The sequence below is a fragment of the Antedon mediterranea genome, chromosome 5 (genome assembly GCF_964355755.1).
Source record: "Antedon mediterranea chromosome 5, ecAntMedi1.1, whole genome shotgun sequence".
In the NCBI taxonomy this organism is placed as follows: domain Eukaryota; kingdom Metazoa; phylum Echinodermata; class Crinoidea; order Comatulida; family Antedonidae; genus Antedon; species Antedon mediterranea.
Genome location: NC_092674.1, coordinates 18,836,281 through 18,853,743, shown reverse-complemented (window position 1 = coordinate 18,853,743; position 17,463 = coordinate 18,836,281). Strand labels below are relative to the sequence as shown.

At 31.6% G+C, this 17,463-nt stretch overlaps 1 protein-coding gene across 2 annotated transcripts in view; it reads left to right on the top strand.

Moving 5' to 3' along the window:
• LOC140048824 (ubiquitin carboxyl-terminal hydrolase 9X-like) overlaps positions 1-17,463 on the top strand; it is a 49,022-nt gene that overhangs the window by 28,615 nt on the left and 2,944 nt on the right. The window contains exons 30-54 of one of the 2 annotated variants that reach the window (XM_072093622.1): positions 204-329; positions 778-941; positions 1,331-1,439; positions 1,736-1,882; positions 2,101-2,247; positions 2,498-2,708; positions 2,998-3,221; positions 3,821-3,996; positions 4,453-4,626; positions 5,547-5,688; positions 6,749-6,926; positions 7,843-8,060; positions 8,304-8,368; positions 8,915-9,033; positions 10,104-10,276; positions 10,816-10,907; positions 11,268-11,409; positions 11,737-11,827; positions 12,208-12,356; positions 12,530-12,703; positions 13,312-13,473; positions 15,527-15,695; positions 15,901-16,103; positions 16,284-16,430; positions 17,017-17,145. In XM_072093622.1, coding sequence (XP_071949723.1) covers positions 204-329; positions 778-941; positions 1,331-1,439; positions 1,736-1,882; positions 2,101-2,247; positions 2,498-2,708; positions 2,998-3,221; positions 3,821-3,996; positions 4,453-4,626; positions 5,547-5,688; positions 6,749-6,926; positions 7,843-8,060; positions 8,304-8,368; positions 8,915-9,033; positions 10,104-10,276; positions 10,816-10,907; positions 11,268-11,409; positions 11,737-11,827; positions 12,208-12,356; positions 12,530-12,703; positions 13,312-13,473; positions 15,527-15,695; positions 15,901-16,103; positions 16,284-16,430; positions 17,017-17,145 — 3,831 coding nt within the window. Of the gene's footprint in view, positions 1-203; positions 330-777; positions 942-1,330; positions 1,440-1,735; positions 1,883-2,100; positions 2,248-2,497; positions 2,709-2,994; positions 3,222-3,820; positions 3,997-4,452; positions 4,627-5,546; positions 5,689-6,748; positions 6,927-7,842; positions 8,061-8,303; positions 8,369-8,914; positions 9,034-10,103; positions 10,277-10,815; positions 10,908-11,267; positions 11,410-11,736; positions 11,828-12,207; positions 12,357-12,529; positions 12,704-13,311; positions 13,474-15,526; positions 15,696-15,900; positions 16,104-16,283; positions 16,431-17,016; positions 17,146-17,463 lie in introns of both variants that reach the window. The other variant, XM_072093621.1, reaches the window with a different exon arrangement.

Below are 17,463 nucleotides of genomic sequence, written 5' to 3'. Positions count from 1 at the left end.
TATAAAATTGACTCATTTGTTTTTTATAAATAGTATACTTGTCGTATGTTCCTGATTGTTCTTGTATTAATTTTACATTGTTTCTTAATTCTATAAATACACTTATGTCCTTATGTTATGTAGTAACTATATTACTGTAGTTTAAGCTACTCGTGATACATGATAACATTGTATTTCAATATCCGACTTTTTTCTTAACTTAGGCAAGCAGTCACATGCCAGACTTAAATGTTGTGAAGGCAATTAAAAAGATAGCGTGGTCATCAGGTTGTGGCTGTTTACATCTTCTACATTCCTCTAATGAAGATATACACAAAGCCTATGAGAAGGTAAGCCATTATATACAGTACAACAGAAGCAGCCGTCTAGCCATCTCAGATCGAAAGAAAGTGTAACTTGCTGGCTTAAGACCATGATAATGATAAGCCTCATCCAATTTTATTTGCAGTCAATGAAACCATGTGATAAATTATATGGGTTTCTAGGCTAACTCTGAACAGTGCGTTTCATTTGGTTTTGATATCATCATTGTGATATGTTTAATACTATATTCAATCAGGATTTGCTTTTAGAATTTAATGACTTCATTGTTGAAGAAGAAATAAAACAATATACCCCTATTACACTTCCAGAAAATTTGCGAAGTTGATCCGGAATTGTTTAACTCAGGTCGTGGGGCAGAATTACGGTTGATTTAAATGTTAATTGAATTTATTCGTTGATCAAAGGAATTATTTAATTTCAGTATTTATAATACATTGTTTTCCATTTATATAGGGTGTGGTAAAGTTGCCAGAATTAGAAGATGTATCTTTAACTAAGGAGTCCCTGGAAGTATTAACCATATGTCTCGCTCTGTGTCCTCCAGCACTAGAAGCTCTTAACAAAGACAAAAGCTGGCAACACTTTATTATTGATCTACTACTGCTATCAAAGAATAGGTTTGTTGCCCATGATTTGAATTAACATGATTTATGCACTGCTAAAAGCAAACGATAAATTCATTATTATATTATTTATTATTATTCTCTTTATATTGCATAGCCCATGTAGATACTAGCATGGGATTGGTCAGAAGGGCATCACATGACTAGCTTTATGTCTACACGGTCAATAGATCAAGTAGTATTTATTTGCATTGAGGGTAATTATTCGCCGAGCCTCTCAAAAAAATCCCTTGAGAAACGAACAATAATAATAAATACCTCTGTGGAAATATGAAATGATATCCTATATAGCGACTCCTCTGAAAATAGTAGTATCTATTGCAGTCATACAAAGCTAACCTTACTTTGTATTGTTCATTTTTCTGTGATGGTTTATTTTTCAGGACTGTAAGGTTGTCTGCATCTGAGCAATTTAATCTCATAGCCACAAAGTGCTCATCAGCTCACGTTCCCCTTCACTTTTTCATCACACTATGTTTTACTGTTTTACAAGTAAGTTGTTATTCCAATTCCTAAAACATTACAAACAACGATTTATATATACCTCAATGATGTAATCAAGTAAATGTCATTTGTAAAATTATTTGTCATTTGCTTATTTTACAGGACAGTGTATCTTTAGAGACAATGAAATTTAGTTTGCAAATGAAATGACTATAAAATATTAATTGACTGTTTAATGTAAAGAATGCACAAATATTTGTATTACTTATATTACTGTTATAAATGATGGTACTACAATAGTTATATTGGTCCTCTGTGATTTCTAAGTACTTTGTTTTTTACAGAACACTGTAAAAGAAAATCCAAGATCATGCAATGAGTATTTTCAGTTGCTATGCCGATTATTAAACTACGCATGTACAACAAATGTGACATTAAATGCTGCTGAGACACGTCTGACAAATGAAATTGAATGGCTCAAAACAGTTAGGGTAAGTTATGATGCAACTTTAGGTAACTTCAGACAATGTACTCGGATTTATTTTATTTACTGTAGGTTATAAATCATTTATATAGATGTTTTTTTGTCTGTTGTAAAGATCTCCATCTAAATTTTAACCAAATTCAGGTGATGTTGATATCATTTTTTTTAGGTTTCTGTGGTTTGTTACCATGATGACTATTTATTGAAATTTGTATTGCCTTCTAGGATGATTTAATAAAATCTGGTGAGTTGTCAGTAGAAGGTAGTTTACTTGAAGGACATCTTGGAATTTGTAAGGAACTACTAACATTTATGTCCTCGGAGAAGAAGCATCAGATAGGATCTAAGAAAGATGGGTGTACTCTAATACAGGTTTGTCCCATTTCAACATGAGCTTGGTGCCTATGATACTTGCCCACCAGCCCAGGCTCCAGAATATTGAATTTCTTATTTTTGTTGTGTAACAAATTTGAAAACTGAGTGTGCTAATGTAATTCAGCATTAACAATGTTTATATGTATAGGAAAACCTGATTATCAGCCTACATATGTAACTTAACTTTAACCAAACCACTAAAACTTTAATTTTGAATGTAAACTTTGTTTAATGTTACATTTTTTAGGAGTTGATTGATGACTTTTTATTTCCGGCATCCAAAATTGTTGTACAAACTCGCAAAGCCAATGATGACTTTCCACTGTGTCCTGTCATCCCAGTGTGTAACTCTCCACCAACAACAATAGCAGCTTTTGATCTTCTTGTTGCCCTGTGTGTTGGTTGTATACCAAACCTTAAAATGGTTTGTGATATGTTAACTAACATGTATTATTCAGGTAAAGCCTCATAATTGTTGTCATTTTATCAACTGGTAGCTCCTGAAACTGCAGTGATATTAATATATTATTTAATACCTATACCTACTTCATGTTATGTTGTACATGTAATAAGCAAGACATGTACTTTAGATATATTTTGATAGTCTTGAACCGCAACAGTACACATTGGTTCTATGCATTATACATTTTTTTTTTAAATACTTTAATAAAGATATATGTTATGAAAGACTATTTTCATGAATTAAGAAATAAATGTATAAATAAGTGAATATATTCCTTTCAGCAGGAACTGAACTACCACTTTGTGAATGGGAGTACCTCCCACCTGTTGGCCCTCGGCCAATCCGAGGCTTTGTAGGATTAAAGAATGCTGGTGCCACATGCTACATGAACTCTGTACTCCAGCAGATCTTCATGGTTCCTGAGATACGTAAGACTATTCTCAGTGCTGAAGGTGCTGCAGTTGATGTTGATGATGATGGTTCTGGAGATGAGAAACAGGACAGTGAGGTATAAATTCATACCTTGTTAATTATTTTAGTCCCATTCTATTTTTACAGAATTTTTGATTTAACATTACTTCATGACTTATCTAAAACTTGAATAATTTGAGTTCAGTGGTTGTTCTAGTAGAAAATATTCCGAAAATCAAGTATTTGAGAGAGCTGAATGTTATTTTTATTTATTTATTTTTTTTTTATTTATTCGACTTCTCACTAACACAGTTAGTGAAGGATCTGGACCAACAGGTGGTAAACACCTCTAAAACGGTCCAGTCCCAATTTGCACAGTGGCTGTGTGTGACAGTGGCTGTGTTTGTGTGGACTAGTACACCGGGGTAACCCCCTACTCGTCTCGAAAGATGTACTAGGTTCTTTAAAGTGCGCATGAGCTATGTGTACACTGGACCTACGGTTTATAGTCCTTATCCGAGAAGACTCGTTCTACCACCAGAACCATGGAGCGAGTGAGCCTCGAACCCTTGCCGATGTTATGGCTACGTAATTACGGTTCCACTGTCTTAACCGCTCGGCCACTCACTCGCTCGAGCCACTCACTCGCTCGAGAATGATTTTCTCATCTGAATCATTTATAATTATTGAATGTAGGTAAACATTGATTGTAAACATGATGGTGGAGGAGACGAGAAGTTAGTGTCAAGTAAAGAGAGTGAACGTAAAGAGTACAACATGGGAGTTCTGAAGCAAGTACAGTACGTATTTGGACATCTCGCAGAAAGTAAACTACAATACTATGTTCCTAGAGGATTTTGGAAGATTTACAAGTAAGTATCAATTAAAAACATCTAGAATATGGAGGACAAATATTGTACTAATGAAATTATTGGTAAAAATTAATCAATTGCGGAACGCGCCACAGCATGTCTGTTCACGTTTATATGATTGCTTACATTATAAATGCATTGTACCAGCTGTCTTAAACTCAACTTAAAATCTGACTTCAGTTAATCAAATTACAAGTTATAGGTCATCAAGGACAAAAGTATGAATGTAAACTAAAAAAAAAGAGCATTTGCTTTGACTCACAAGTATAGTCAAATTACAGTTCCATAATACATGATATCAACAGGGTGTACTCCAAATACTTTATTATATCTTGGCGTAGCATACAACTTTAGAATTGAGCCAAGGCCTGCACTGATTACTGAGGAGTCCCACACTCCTTTGCTTATGCCTGTTTATATTTTTAACTCACTATATAAATATTATTTCTACTGTAGACTATGGGGTGAGCCAGTAAATCTACGAGAACAACATGATGCGTTAGAATTTTTCAACAGCCTTGTAGACAGTCTCGATGAAGCTCTTAAATCACTAGGACAACCACCAATCTTTACAAAGGTAATGGGTGGATCATTTGCAGATCAGAAGATTTGTAAAGACTGCCCTCACAGGTAAGAATTAATCTAGTAATCTAAATTCAGTGTCGCTACACATTGCAGCTTGTACAACAAAAGCAGATGATGTACAATAGACCACAGCAGCCGAACCCAGGGCCATCTGATCCAAAAGAGGAATTTCAGTTTGCAGGATTCTGATAGTTAATGTGGTTAAATTGTTTATTGGTTTATATAAAGGTAGTAACTTGGACACAGAAAAAGACATTAAAAGAAGAAAATCACTAGCAGCTATGGCATATAACAAGCTGAGGTCGTCGCTAGAACATAAAACGATGTCTATAGACGTGAAATGCCATTTGTTTGACGCATACATAGCAAGTGAACAGTGAACTCTGGGTACTAAACAAAAAAGAGTATTGATATATATCACAGGAAAATGTTGCGAAAGATGATAAATATTAAATTAACAGATAGAGTGTGTAACATGAAAATATACGAGATAACAAAACAAGAAGAATGGAGTAAAAGAATTAAATGAAGGAGACTAAAATGGTATGGACACATAATTAGATTACCGGATGATACCCCAATCAAACAAACAATGAGGGAAACTAACAGGAAAGTAAAACAACTCGTAGGAAGACAATAAATAACTGGATGAATCAAATAAAGCAAGACCTACAAGGACATGTAGACACTAACACAATAACAAACCATCCTGCCATGAACAGACAAACATGGAAACGAATTGTGGAAAGCGTAATGTCGGAAAACGTTAAGAAGAAAGAAGATTGTATAAATGATTGTACATTCTATTCTGTGCTCTCACAACTTCGGTATTATACAGTACATATATTTCTTCCCATTGTACAGTGGTAAAGTAAGTTCTAACCTGGTATATGTACTTGGTTGCTTTTTAATCTTTTATTCAGCAGTTGTGTATTATATAAGCTATTATGTTTGTTTTTATTTAGATATTCCAGAGAAGAGTCATTCACAGCCTTAAATGTAGACATTCGCAACCAACAAAATTTATTAGATTCATTAGAACAATATGTCAAGGGTGATTTATTGGAAGGTCCTAATGCCTACCATTGTGAGAAATGTAACAAGAAGGTAAGTGCTTTCTTATTAGTTGTTCTATCAGTCTGTGAGTGTTTCACTATACATAATTGTTTTATTTAATTTGGTATTTCATGGATGTAAATTTCATAAACTACAGTTGTGCTGCTATAAGTTACTGCTCCTTTTTCACATGCAGCCCTTCATCGTCCATGGTTGGGTAATTTGCAGCAATATTTTCCACATGACCTTATAAAGTATTGTTTTTTTCTTTATCGCAATCTTACAGTTTGCAAGCTGTATGTTTAGACAGGGATAGCAAGTTTTAGTCGTAGTTCAAACTTCAAAAAGTGCTAGTTCGGACTAATCAAATTTGATTCATGAAAGAAATAGTCAAAGTTTGCAGTTTGACTTTAATGAAGTCAGGCTTTTATTCGATTTTCACATATCTGGTAAACAAAGACTATAGATTTTTCAATGATATGACAGTATTCAAGGAACAGACAAAATTGTGAGCATTAATATTACTTTCCAAAACGTGTTTACGCATCAGGACTATACATTATTATTAGAACAAGACCAGTATTATTTAACAATGAAGTACTTTTGATTGGCAACAAATATAAACTACAAAATGTGTGTAGGAACCATAGTGGTACGATAACTTCCATATTTTCTATGCTTTTGAAAAGTGGGATCTCAACAAACCACGCAATTCATAGACCTTCTCCCTTGTGTGATAAATTTCCACAACTCCCCTTGTTGCTATCAATAGCAGCGAACGAAATTTGTAAATGTTGTAAACTGCTTGTAAATAAACATGATTTGCATTATTATAACAATTACAATACCAATATATACTGAATTAAGCAAATAAAAGTATATTGAATATCTGGCAAATATGTGATTTAGCCTGCCCTTCAAGGGCTATCAAATCTGTCTAGATTTAGTCAAGGTTGGCTTGATTTAGTACCTGTTAACGAAAAACATGGCGAAGAGGTTTGGAACAAACAAGACAGCAAATGCAAAGTGTATAAGCAGCACAAGCTCCTTTTAATTTCTTTTTAATAAGATTATTTCAAAATCGCTAGTTATACAAATATTCTACTTACAGGTTGATACTGTGAAACGTTTGTGTATAAAGAAATTACCTAATATATTAGCAATACAACTGAAGCGTTTTGACTATGATTGGGAGCGGGAGTGTGCAATCAAATTTAATGACTATTTTGAGTTTCCACGCGAGTTTGATATGGAACCTTACACAGCTGCTGGCCTTGCCAAGATTGAAGGTAATTTTTAAAACTTATTTTAAATATAAATTTATTTAATAAAAGAATTAAAAAAAATCTTGTACTACTGTGTGTTTCTATTCTGATATGAAGCTATGACTATGACAACCAAAAATACCGGTGGTAAAGATAGTTTGACAACATATTAGGGATGTACTCATTATATCAGAACAATTGCAATATTTCCGCTCTCCTTTTTTTTTGGACTAAAATATGGTTTAGTTGAGTTACCACAGGTAATAAACAAGTCCCGATCCATCCTAACGTTGTTAAACTGGGGTATAAAGTTTCCCTTTAATAGTAAATACATTATTCCATTATTCCAGGAATATAGCTTATGATATAGCAATTTAACATTAATTTGTTTATTAAAGCCTTTGGTCACAAATCAAACAAATTTTGATTTCTTCAAACCTGTCACCAGATTAAGTTCAACACAGTTGACTTTATATTGATAACGTGTATTGTAATCTTTTACATATAATTATAATAGACATTATTTCATTTGTTACCATGCACAACTTTATGCCACTGTAACAATGCTGGATAGAGGTCATTTCATGAATGATCAAAACTTATGCCGTAAACCTGCAATGTTCATTCCAGATGCATCATTAATTCTAAATAACTCTGATTATAAGGGTTGAATATGGTCTTGTATATGCATTTTATCATTTTTTATTTCGGCCATTTTAAATATGCAAATTAACGGCTCGGGATCTGTCATTTTCATGATCAGCGAGATGAAACTATCCTAATTAAAGTGGATCCCAGCTTTTACCCAAAAATGCATCCTATTTCATAGTATATGTAATAACCCAAGACCAGAAAATTTCACACTGAATAGAGGTGTTTTCAAAATCTTGCTCCAAATCCAAATTGTGTACATAATCTGTTGAACCAATTATCCTAACAGGTGAAGAAATTCATGATGACAGAGAAGAAAGCAGTGATGAGTGTGAAGAATCATCCCGTAGTACATTCTACCGGCTTGTTGGTGTTGTAGTACACAGCGGTCAAGCCAGTGGAGGGCATTATTATTCTTATATTGTTAATCGTCATGGGGATGACCCAGCTAAATGGTACAAGTTTGATGATGGAGAAGTGTCCGAGTGTAGGATGGATGATGATGATGTAAGTAACAAGAACAAATTATTTTATAAGTTTTGTAAACAATAATTCCTTTATTTACAATTTGTATTTAAATTTAAACAAACTTATTGGGGGTAGATTTGTAATAAGATAATGGTTAATTTTAATTAAGTTCAATGGTAATGGTGCAATATACACTATGTTTTAAATATTGAAATATGTTAATAAACTAATTATTAGGATAAATAGTATACCTAGTATGTATAATATTCTTTTTTTTTAAAGGAAATGCGTAACCAGTGCTTTGGTGGAGATTATATGGGTGAGGTCTTTGACCATATGTTGAAAAGGTACTTTATAATAGAATATTTAATTTTGATTTTTTAATGATTTTGATGAATGAATGAATACTTTGAATGAATATATAAGAAAAACAGTAATAATGTAAAACAGAATGTATGGAAATGGAAGGTGTAAGGAAAGTCAATGTTCAGTTCATGGACCAATACATAATCTTGAATCTTAATCTGATGTTTGTGATGAAAAAGTTTTTAAATAGAGGATTAAAAGGATGGATTCCACTTCAATTGCTAATTATGTAGAGTATATTACTGCTAGTCCATTTGGAGTCCAGAGGGGTCAGATAGCCATGTAGCCGTTAAGCTAGTGGCTATTAAAGCGGCCTCTTTACAAAGAAAAACATTCACACAAGATGCTCTACACAAGCTTTTTACAAGTCTTCGGGAGTGGAGTAATCATAGTAAAACATTTTCCTGACAAGATTTGAATCCACGACTTTGGGATCGGTAGCCGAGCATCTAAACCACCAAGCTACAGCTCCACTCACATTTCTTGAGGTTATTTTCTAATAAATTTATTTTCTATTTTCATTCTAGGACATCTTACAGAAGACAGAAGCGTTGGTGGAATGCTTACATCTTGTTTTATGAGCGATTTGATGTCAAAGAATCAATAGAAAAGGAACTTAGCAAAGGAATGGATGATCTTAGACTAAGTAAGTTGTACTAAATTCAACATTAGTGAGATTTTTGCATAGGCACTGTAGACGAAGTGTCTGTGCATGCATATACAGTACAACTAAAAATTACTGCAACATAACCCACCCACCTACTAGGTATTGTTCTTGATCGCAATCCTGCAAACTGCATTTTTTTCTTATCGCGATCCTACGAGAGGCATTGTTTTGCCACACGTCTATTGTAATGTGTTATAAACAACATTGTTATCAATGAATCAAGGGGAACAAAGAAATACAGCAGTTACGCCCGATATGTTTATTTAGCCTATCTAGTCTAGGCCCAGAGTCTAGAGATTAATGTTTCCACTAGGCTTATACTCACGTGCGGCCGGTGAACCTCAGTGAAGTTGGCCAACTTTTTTTTATTCAATTTGTATCTCCAGACAAGTTTATTTGGATTGTTTTTTTCACGTAAGAATGAAATTCTTTCAACAACCATGTTCCACATGTTTTGTTTCGCTCCCAGTCGGTGGTGCACTCTGTAATGTGTTATTATATTTTATTCAACGATTGTATTATTTTAGTGGTGTTGGCTGATTATTTCATATAGAGTTATATTTAGAATTACATTTTACACAATATTGTAGTATTATTTTGTGATATTCTAACATGGAATACATTGATTTAAATCAAGTTTTATAGAGAAACTCCCGTACAACGAAATGGAAACAAAGCATTTTATTAATATTTAATATCAACAATCGCTAGGCTCTGTGCGAAGTGTTGCACGTGGGAACGAAGCAGTAATTAATAGCTGTACCGCAAAGCCAAATATACACATGCATATTATCAGGACTTTTGGTCGATTTAACGTTCAGACAGTATAGTGTATGACATCATTTTGAAATTTTAACAATAGCAAATAGCCGCTCAGTATGAAGCAAATACATGTGTGGTTGCCTAAGTTTATGCCAAAGTTTGTGATAAGTAATGCATAATTTATTGTAAGACATTCAAACAAATTTACATCCATTTTATCACCATCACATTATGACTATGCTATAATAATATTAACCCTTGCAATCTTCTATCATCTTTTCCAACAGCCACCAGAGAGCCAGTGAATATGCCAGCCATTATCCAGCGTTGTGTTCGTCGTCAAAATATCCATTTCATGCATAACCGAATGCAGTTTAGTCATGAATACTTCCAATTTATACGGAGATTGGTGACATGTAACAACCCATACTTCCCAGGCTTGCAGGGTCAAGAAAGACCTGTAAGTAACAACTAGCAGTTCTTGTCATGAAAGTATATATATATTTTATATATATCATGTTTTGGGGAATCTTGTACATATATCATGTTTTGTTGGAATCAATGTACTAATAGTTTGCTCTAGCATAAGAATGCTGTATTTTAAAGCTTGAAATTAAGGCAATACGATAACCATTTGACTTATTAAAATCAAATTGATATGCCTTCCATTTTAATAAAACCAGCAATGTCTGTTCATGCACATTAACATTCAAGACTAGAGATTTGGAGTTTTGCAAATAAACTCTATAAAGAAAGGGATAATCAATTTACATTTATTGCATATCATGTTCATTATTGATATGCCTTCTGTTTTAATAAAACCAGCAATGTCTGTTCATGCACATTAACATTCAAGACTAGAGATTTGGAGTTTTGCAAATAAACTCTATAAAGAAAGGGATAATCAATTTACATTTATTGCATATCATGTTCATTACATATTATAAAAATAAACTGACATAGCACAAATGCTATTACTTTACTATAATTTGTTCATAGACTCAAGACTATGAAGAGCTAGCCATGCTTAGCATCCAGCTAGTTTCCAAGTTTCTGTTTACTGTTGGCTTTCACACAAAGAAGACACTGAGGTAATCACCATAATAACTTGAACAATTAATTTCTCTTTATATCTTATATTATAATTTGACTAATTAATATTAATTTGATCAATGATTTTTGTCCTTATTTAAATTATGGAACTTAAACAAGTCCCTGTTTTATATATACATACCATATATCCTAGAGCACACTTTACTTGTTTCTTTGTATAGTACTGCCTGCTTTATAAGTAAAACAAGAGCATTCTCAATACTCATTGTCGGTGTTTTACTGAGCAAGTTATCAACTTGATCGTCTGTAAAGACACGTTTAGTTCCTACTTTTGTATATCAAAGTATATTAATTTTTCATGATGAATCTAAATTTTAAAATATATTGTATATTTTCAGGGGTTCCGCTAATGAGTGGTATGAAGCGCTGTGTATGTTGATGCGTACATCAAAATCTGTACGAACTTGGTTTGCACAGAATGTTCTTTTTACTTATCCTGCAAGATTTTCAGAATATCTGCTGGAGAGCCCAAGCACTGAGGTAAAGTTAGATATGTTTTGGTTTACTTAAATTTCAAAATAGTATTAAGTGAGTAAACAGAAATGATTAATGTTCCCTGAAAACAAACATTTGCTATGCTCCCATATGACATTTTAGTTGTAGGTTTCCATACATTAAAAGAAAGAAATTGAATAATAAATATATTTCAAACAATGCAGTTACGATAATTTTGCTATTTGTAAAATCTGTATTTTGTGATAGTGTTGGTTTTGCAGTAATGCTAATTTTGTAGTTGTATTTGGTGATTTTGGTACTGTCAGAAGAGTTAGTGTTATTGAGATGTTTTTCTTTTATTTTTCCTATTAGGTCCGAAATGCCTTCGCTAAGCTGCTGGTTATCTTGTCTCACTTCTCTCAACAAGACGGCCCATTCATCTTGCCGGGTACTATAACTACAGGTACTTTAAGTGTAGGAATATTCCACACTCATAAATCAACTTTCTTTGATAGTTAATTTTCAATAAAAAAAAAAAATGTTTATTAAGTTTGTCATCAATTTGTTTTTGCTTGGAATTTTGTTGAAAAAAAAGTATGCCAAAAATGGAGGTGTTGTTACCTTTGATTTTATAATCAAATTAATATTGGCTGCTCACAACACAAGATACTCATAGGAAAGTGAATATAAATGATTCTGTGCTTTGTTTTTGTAGAACCTCAGTAGTAGTAGTATCTACAGTATTGTTTCTACATTGATATATTGATGGGTAAATAGAATTATAAGCTTTTGTCATAAACTTAACTTGGTTTAAATACAAGTTCATTTATCATGTTTTTTTAGGCGATGTTCGGGAAAAACCTAAGAGCCTTAGTGATCATTTACTTCATGCAATTTTGTGTTTACTTAACAAGGAAGTATCCGAGCATGGACGTCATCTCACACAATACTTCCATCTGTTTCAGATGTATGCTAACTTGGGTCAAGCTGAGGTAACCTTACATTTGATAAATAATGGTTGAAATAAATGCCAATAATAATTGATTAACCATGCTAAAACCTACTGTACTTGGTGGTTTATATATATATATATATTTTTCGCACTTTTTTGTGTGTATTTATTTCTGAAACATTTTCTAATATGTGTTTACAATACAAATTTCAGAGAACACAACTGTTAGAATTAAGTGTGCCGTCAACTTTTATGCTAGTTGCACTGGATGAAGGACCAGGGCCACCAATCAAATACCAATATGCTGAATTGGGCAAGTTATACTCTGTTGTATCACAGTTAGTACGTTGCTGTGACATCTCATCTAAACAACAATCTTCTATACCAGTAAGTAATGATAATGTCTAAGTATGATTTAGCAATTGTCTATGCATTGCACTTTTTTTTAGAAGGAGGAATAGAGGTGTTTATTAAAGGTTTATTGTAAAACAAAAAGTTATATATTATAAGTTAAATGCAATACCTTTTTTGCAAATTTTTTATATGATGGGGGAGGGGAATAGTCCAACCATGGAGCTCCATGGTACTATAATAAGCTGAGAGAATTCAGGGATCATGAATATGCCTATCTCCATGCAAATTTCTTGGAGACAATAGTAGTAATAGTTAACATAACAGAGAATTGATATAAAATCAATACCATGTGGCTGTAATGATACTTGATGCGTGTAAACAATTTGTGTATATCATACTTTATAACTTACAATAACAATAAAACAAACTTTCAGATTGTTCAGTAGAAAACTTTAAAATAATAATTGCATTTATAGTAAATATAACATTATGTCTAGTTTTAACTCCGATACCATTTTTATACGAAGGATTTCTATATGTACCCAGTGAAATTGAAATATAATTTTAAAAATATACAGTAATGCAAATATAATGTTCAGTTATAAGTAAAATATTAATTGATTACTTGCTTTATTTGTTAGGGTGGTGAACCATTGCCGAATCCTCATGGTGAGTCAAGCCTGCAGCGACCCATAATGCCTATACAACCCCAAGTTGCTGATCTACTCTTTGGTCGAGGTGGTTATGTTAAGAAACTTATTGAAGATTGTAACAGTTCAGATGAAACTACCAAGCTATTAAGGGTAAACTATTTGTGTAGTAGCATGCTGTGTTTACACATACTGTAGATTGATATTATGTATTGAGTGATGCTGTTAATGTTTAGCATTGCATTTTAAATTGATAATATGTCAACAAAGTTTACATAAATCTGTTTGTATAAAATACTGACAATTATAATGTCACATACCTCCAGCAAGGAACATGCTCATTTAGCCCACAAAAACAAGTCCGAAATTGACAGCCATATTTTGCAATAGTGTTCACATGATTCACAGCCAGCCAAATAGAAAAACAGGAGCATGCGAATTAGGAACCCATATTAGAAAAAGCTTTTGCTGGAAAAAAAATTTTGGTGTCAGAAACAGGGTATAACTGTTAGTCATCATCATCATCATCATCATCAGTATCATCAGTATTATCATCATCATCATCATTATTAGTATTAGTATTAGTAGTAGTATTAGTATTAATATTAGTATTAGTATAGTAGTATTATTATTAGTAGTATTAGTATTAGTAGTAGTATTAGTATTAATATTAGTATTAGTATAGTAGTATTATTATTAGTAGTATTAGTATTAGTAGTAGTATTAGTATTAGTAGTATTAGTATTAGTAGTATTAGTATTAGTATTAGTAGTATTAGTATTAGTATTAGTAGTATTAGTATTAGTAGTATTAGTATTAGTAGTATTAGTATTAGTAGTATTAGTATTAGTAGTATTAGTATTAGTAGTATTAGTATTAGTAGTATTAGTATTAGTATTAGTATTATTAGTAGTAGTAGTAGTATTAGTATTAGTAGTATTAGTATTAGTAGTATTAGTATTAGTATTATTAGTAGTAGTAGTAGTATTAGTATTAGTATTATTAGTAGTATTAGTATTAGTATTAGTATTATTAGTAGTATTAGTATTAGTATTATTAGTAGTATTAGTATTAGTATTAGTAGTAGTATTAGTATTATTAGTAGTATTAGTATTAGTATTATTAGTAGTATTAGTATTAGTATTAGTAGTAGTATTAGTATTAGTATTATTAGTATTAGTATTATTAGTAGTATTAGTATTAGTATTAGTAGTATTATTATTATTAGTAGTATTATTATTAGTAGTAGTATTAGTATTAATATTAGTATTAGTATAGTAGTATTAGTATTAGTAGTATTAGTATTAGTAGTAGTATTAGTATTATTAGTAGTATTAGTATTAGTATTATTAGTAGTATTAGTATTAGTATTAGTAGTAGTATTAGTATTAGTATTATTAGTATTAGTATTATTAGTAGTATTAGTATTAGTATTAGTATTATTATTATTATTAGTAGTATTAGTATTAGTAGTAGTATTAGTATTAATATTAGTATTAGTATAGTAGTATTAGTATTAGTAGTATTAGTATTAGTATTAATATTAGTATTAGTATTAGTATAGTAGTATTAGTATTAGTAGTATTAGTATTAGTATTAGTAGTATTAGTATTAGTATTAGTAGTATTAGTATTAGTAGTATTAGTATTAGTATTAGTATTAGTATTAGTAGTAGTAGTAGTAGTAGTATTAGTATTAGTAGTATTAGTATTAGTATTAGTATTATTAGTAGTAGTAGTAGTATTATTATTAGTAGTATTAGAATTAGTATTAGTAGTATTAGTATTAGTATTATTAGTAGTATTAGTATTAGTATTAGTAGTATTATTATTAGTAGTATTAGTAGTAGTATTAGTATTAGTATTAGTATTATTATTATTAGTATTATTATTAGTATTACAGTCAACTCTCCCAATACCGGACTCTCTGAAAACCAGAAACTCTCCCAATACCAGACTTTTTTTGAGGACCAAAAGCTCCCAAATTTATTTTTACCATTAAAAACACATTCCGAATACCAGACTTTCCGGAAAACCAGACTTATTTGGCCGGCCCAAAGGTGTCCGGTATTGGGAGAGTTGACTGTATTAGTATTATTATATATTATATATTTTTAAATAAACAGATATTCGGAATTATGGGTTCTGGAGTGTGTATTTCAAGTTAAGAGTGTTTTTAATTTCTTATAAAAATTTTTTTTTATTAGTTTTGCAGTTGGGAAAATCCTCAATTCTCCTCTTTAGTGCTGGGTGAGCTTCTATGGCAAGTCGCATACTCTTACACTTATGAACTACGACCTTACTTGGATCTACTTCTTCAAATGTTATTGTTAGAAGACTCGTGGCAGACACATAGGATCCTAAATGCCCTAAAAGGTATTGTCTTCTATCAAAACAACTAGCTGTTAGTGTTATGCAAAACAGCCGTGATTTTGAATTATGCAAATTATGTGACAAAGCAGAAATTGAATTAGTATCTTACACACAAAATATCCACTAAGTAGTACCCATCTAGAATATAATAATATTATGTAATTGCTTAAAAGAAATAACATTAATACCATGTTTTATATCATCCAAGGGATTCCAGATGATCGGGATGGTCTGTTTGACACAATACAACGTTCTAAGAACCACTACCAGAAGAGAGCCTATCAATGCATCAAATGCATGGTGGCACTATTCAGCAGTTGTGCTGCCGCTCAGTCATTACTGAACTCTAATGGTGATCTGAAGCGAAAATGGAACTGGGCAGTTGAATGGCTTGGAGATGAGTTGGAACGGGTATGAACTTTCAGTATCTAAATTTTGTGAAGATTTTGTTTGATAAGTTATGTTTTCTATGGGTTGATTGTAAATTGTTGAACCTACTGTAATTATTAATATAAATTCATTAAATTCATTATTGCTTGAATTTTTCTGCTGAATTCAATCAAATTTTTTTTTTTGTCATTGTACATCTAGCGACCGTATGCTGGCAATCCACAGTATGCTTACAACAATTGGTCACCACCTGCACAATCTAATGAAACATCAAATGGATATTTCTTGGAAAGGTCACACAGTGCTAGAGTCACATTATCCAAAGCTTATGAACTGTGTCCTGATGAGGTAAACCTGGTGGAATGTTGAAAAATCTTAATTTTATAAAAACAAATTGAGTAAAACTCAGTAGAGTAAAGTAGCTCATGAAATGTTGTCATCTTTTTTTTTCTTTGAAGTTATGTTTTGTGAAAATGTAATTCTTATTCTTGAAAGAATGTTCTTGTGAAATTTTCATGGATTCATAACATTTCCACTATAGCCAATAAATACAAAATATGGCAATATAGTAGAATTGATTTATTACTGTCTTTATTGTGAAGACACCTTCAGTATCGTAGTACTGATATTACTGGTGGATCACATAAACAAATTCAGACGCAAAAAAGTAAAAACAATTTTTGTAAAATAGAACATAACATAAAGAAAAGTAAAAATAAAATGGATAAATTCTGTAGAGACATTATTACATAGTATAAATTCTGAATTAAAATATTGGTAAAAAACAAGTGAACATAGAAAATGGAAAAGATAAACTTAGTTAAAATTAGATGTTGCTTAATAAGTTCTTAAATGTTGTTTTAAAAGTTCATTTAGGTTAGTTTTGATTTCATTTGGGAGTTCATTCCAATGTGTGTTTTTATTCAATTTGTAGGAACCAGAGGAGGTTGAAGTTGGGGAGGATCAGGAAAGTTCGCCAACAGAAGATCCGCCATCAGTACATTATCAACACCATCTGCACACAGTGCAATCACAGAATAACCAACAACTCATCTCAGCACAGGTTTGTAACATTGATGATATATTGTCCCCCTGAAAAAATAATGTTTTTACATTTTTTGTTGAATATGCAATTTTAATGTCACGTAATAGCTATTCACAAAAATTTGATCAAAAATCAAATTATTTACATGAAAAAAACAATTTAAAGCGAAAAATAGTTAAATTAGCTGCTAGCCAATGAGTTTTTAGTTGAATTTATTTTGTCATTTTATAAGTGAAACATTATTTTAAAGGTTTTTTTCTACAGAAATGATTAACTTTGTTAAAACTACAAAGTTGCCTATTCAAAATCTGATTTTGATTTGTTCTTCATTTTTTA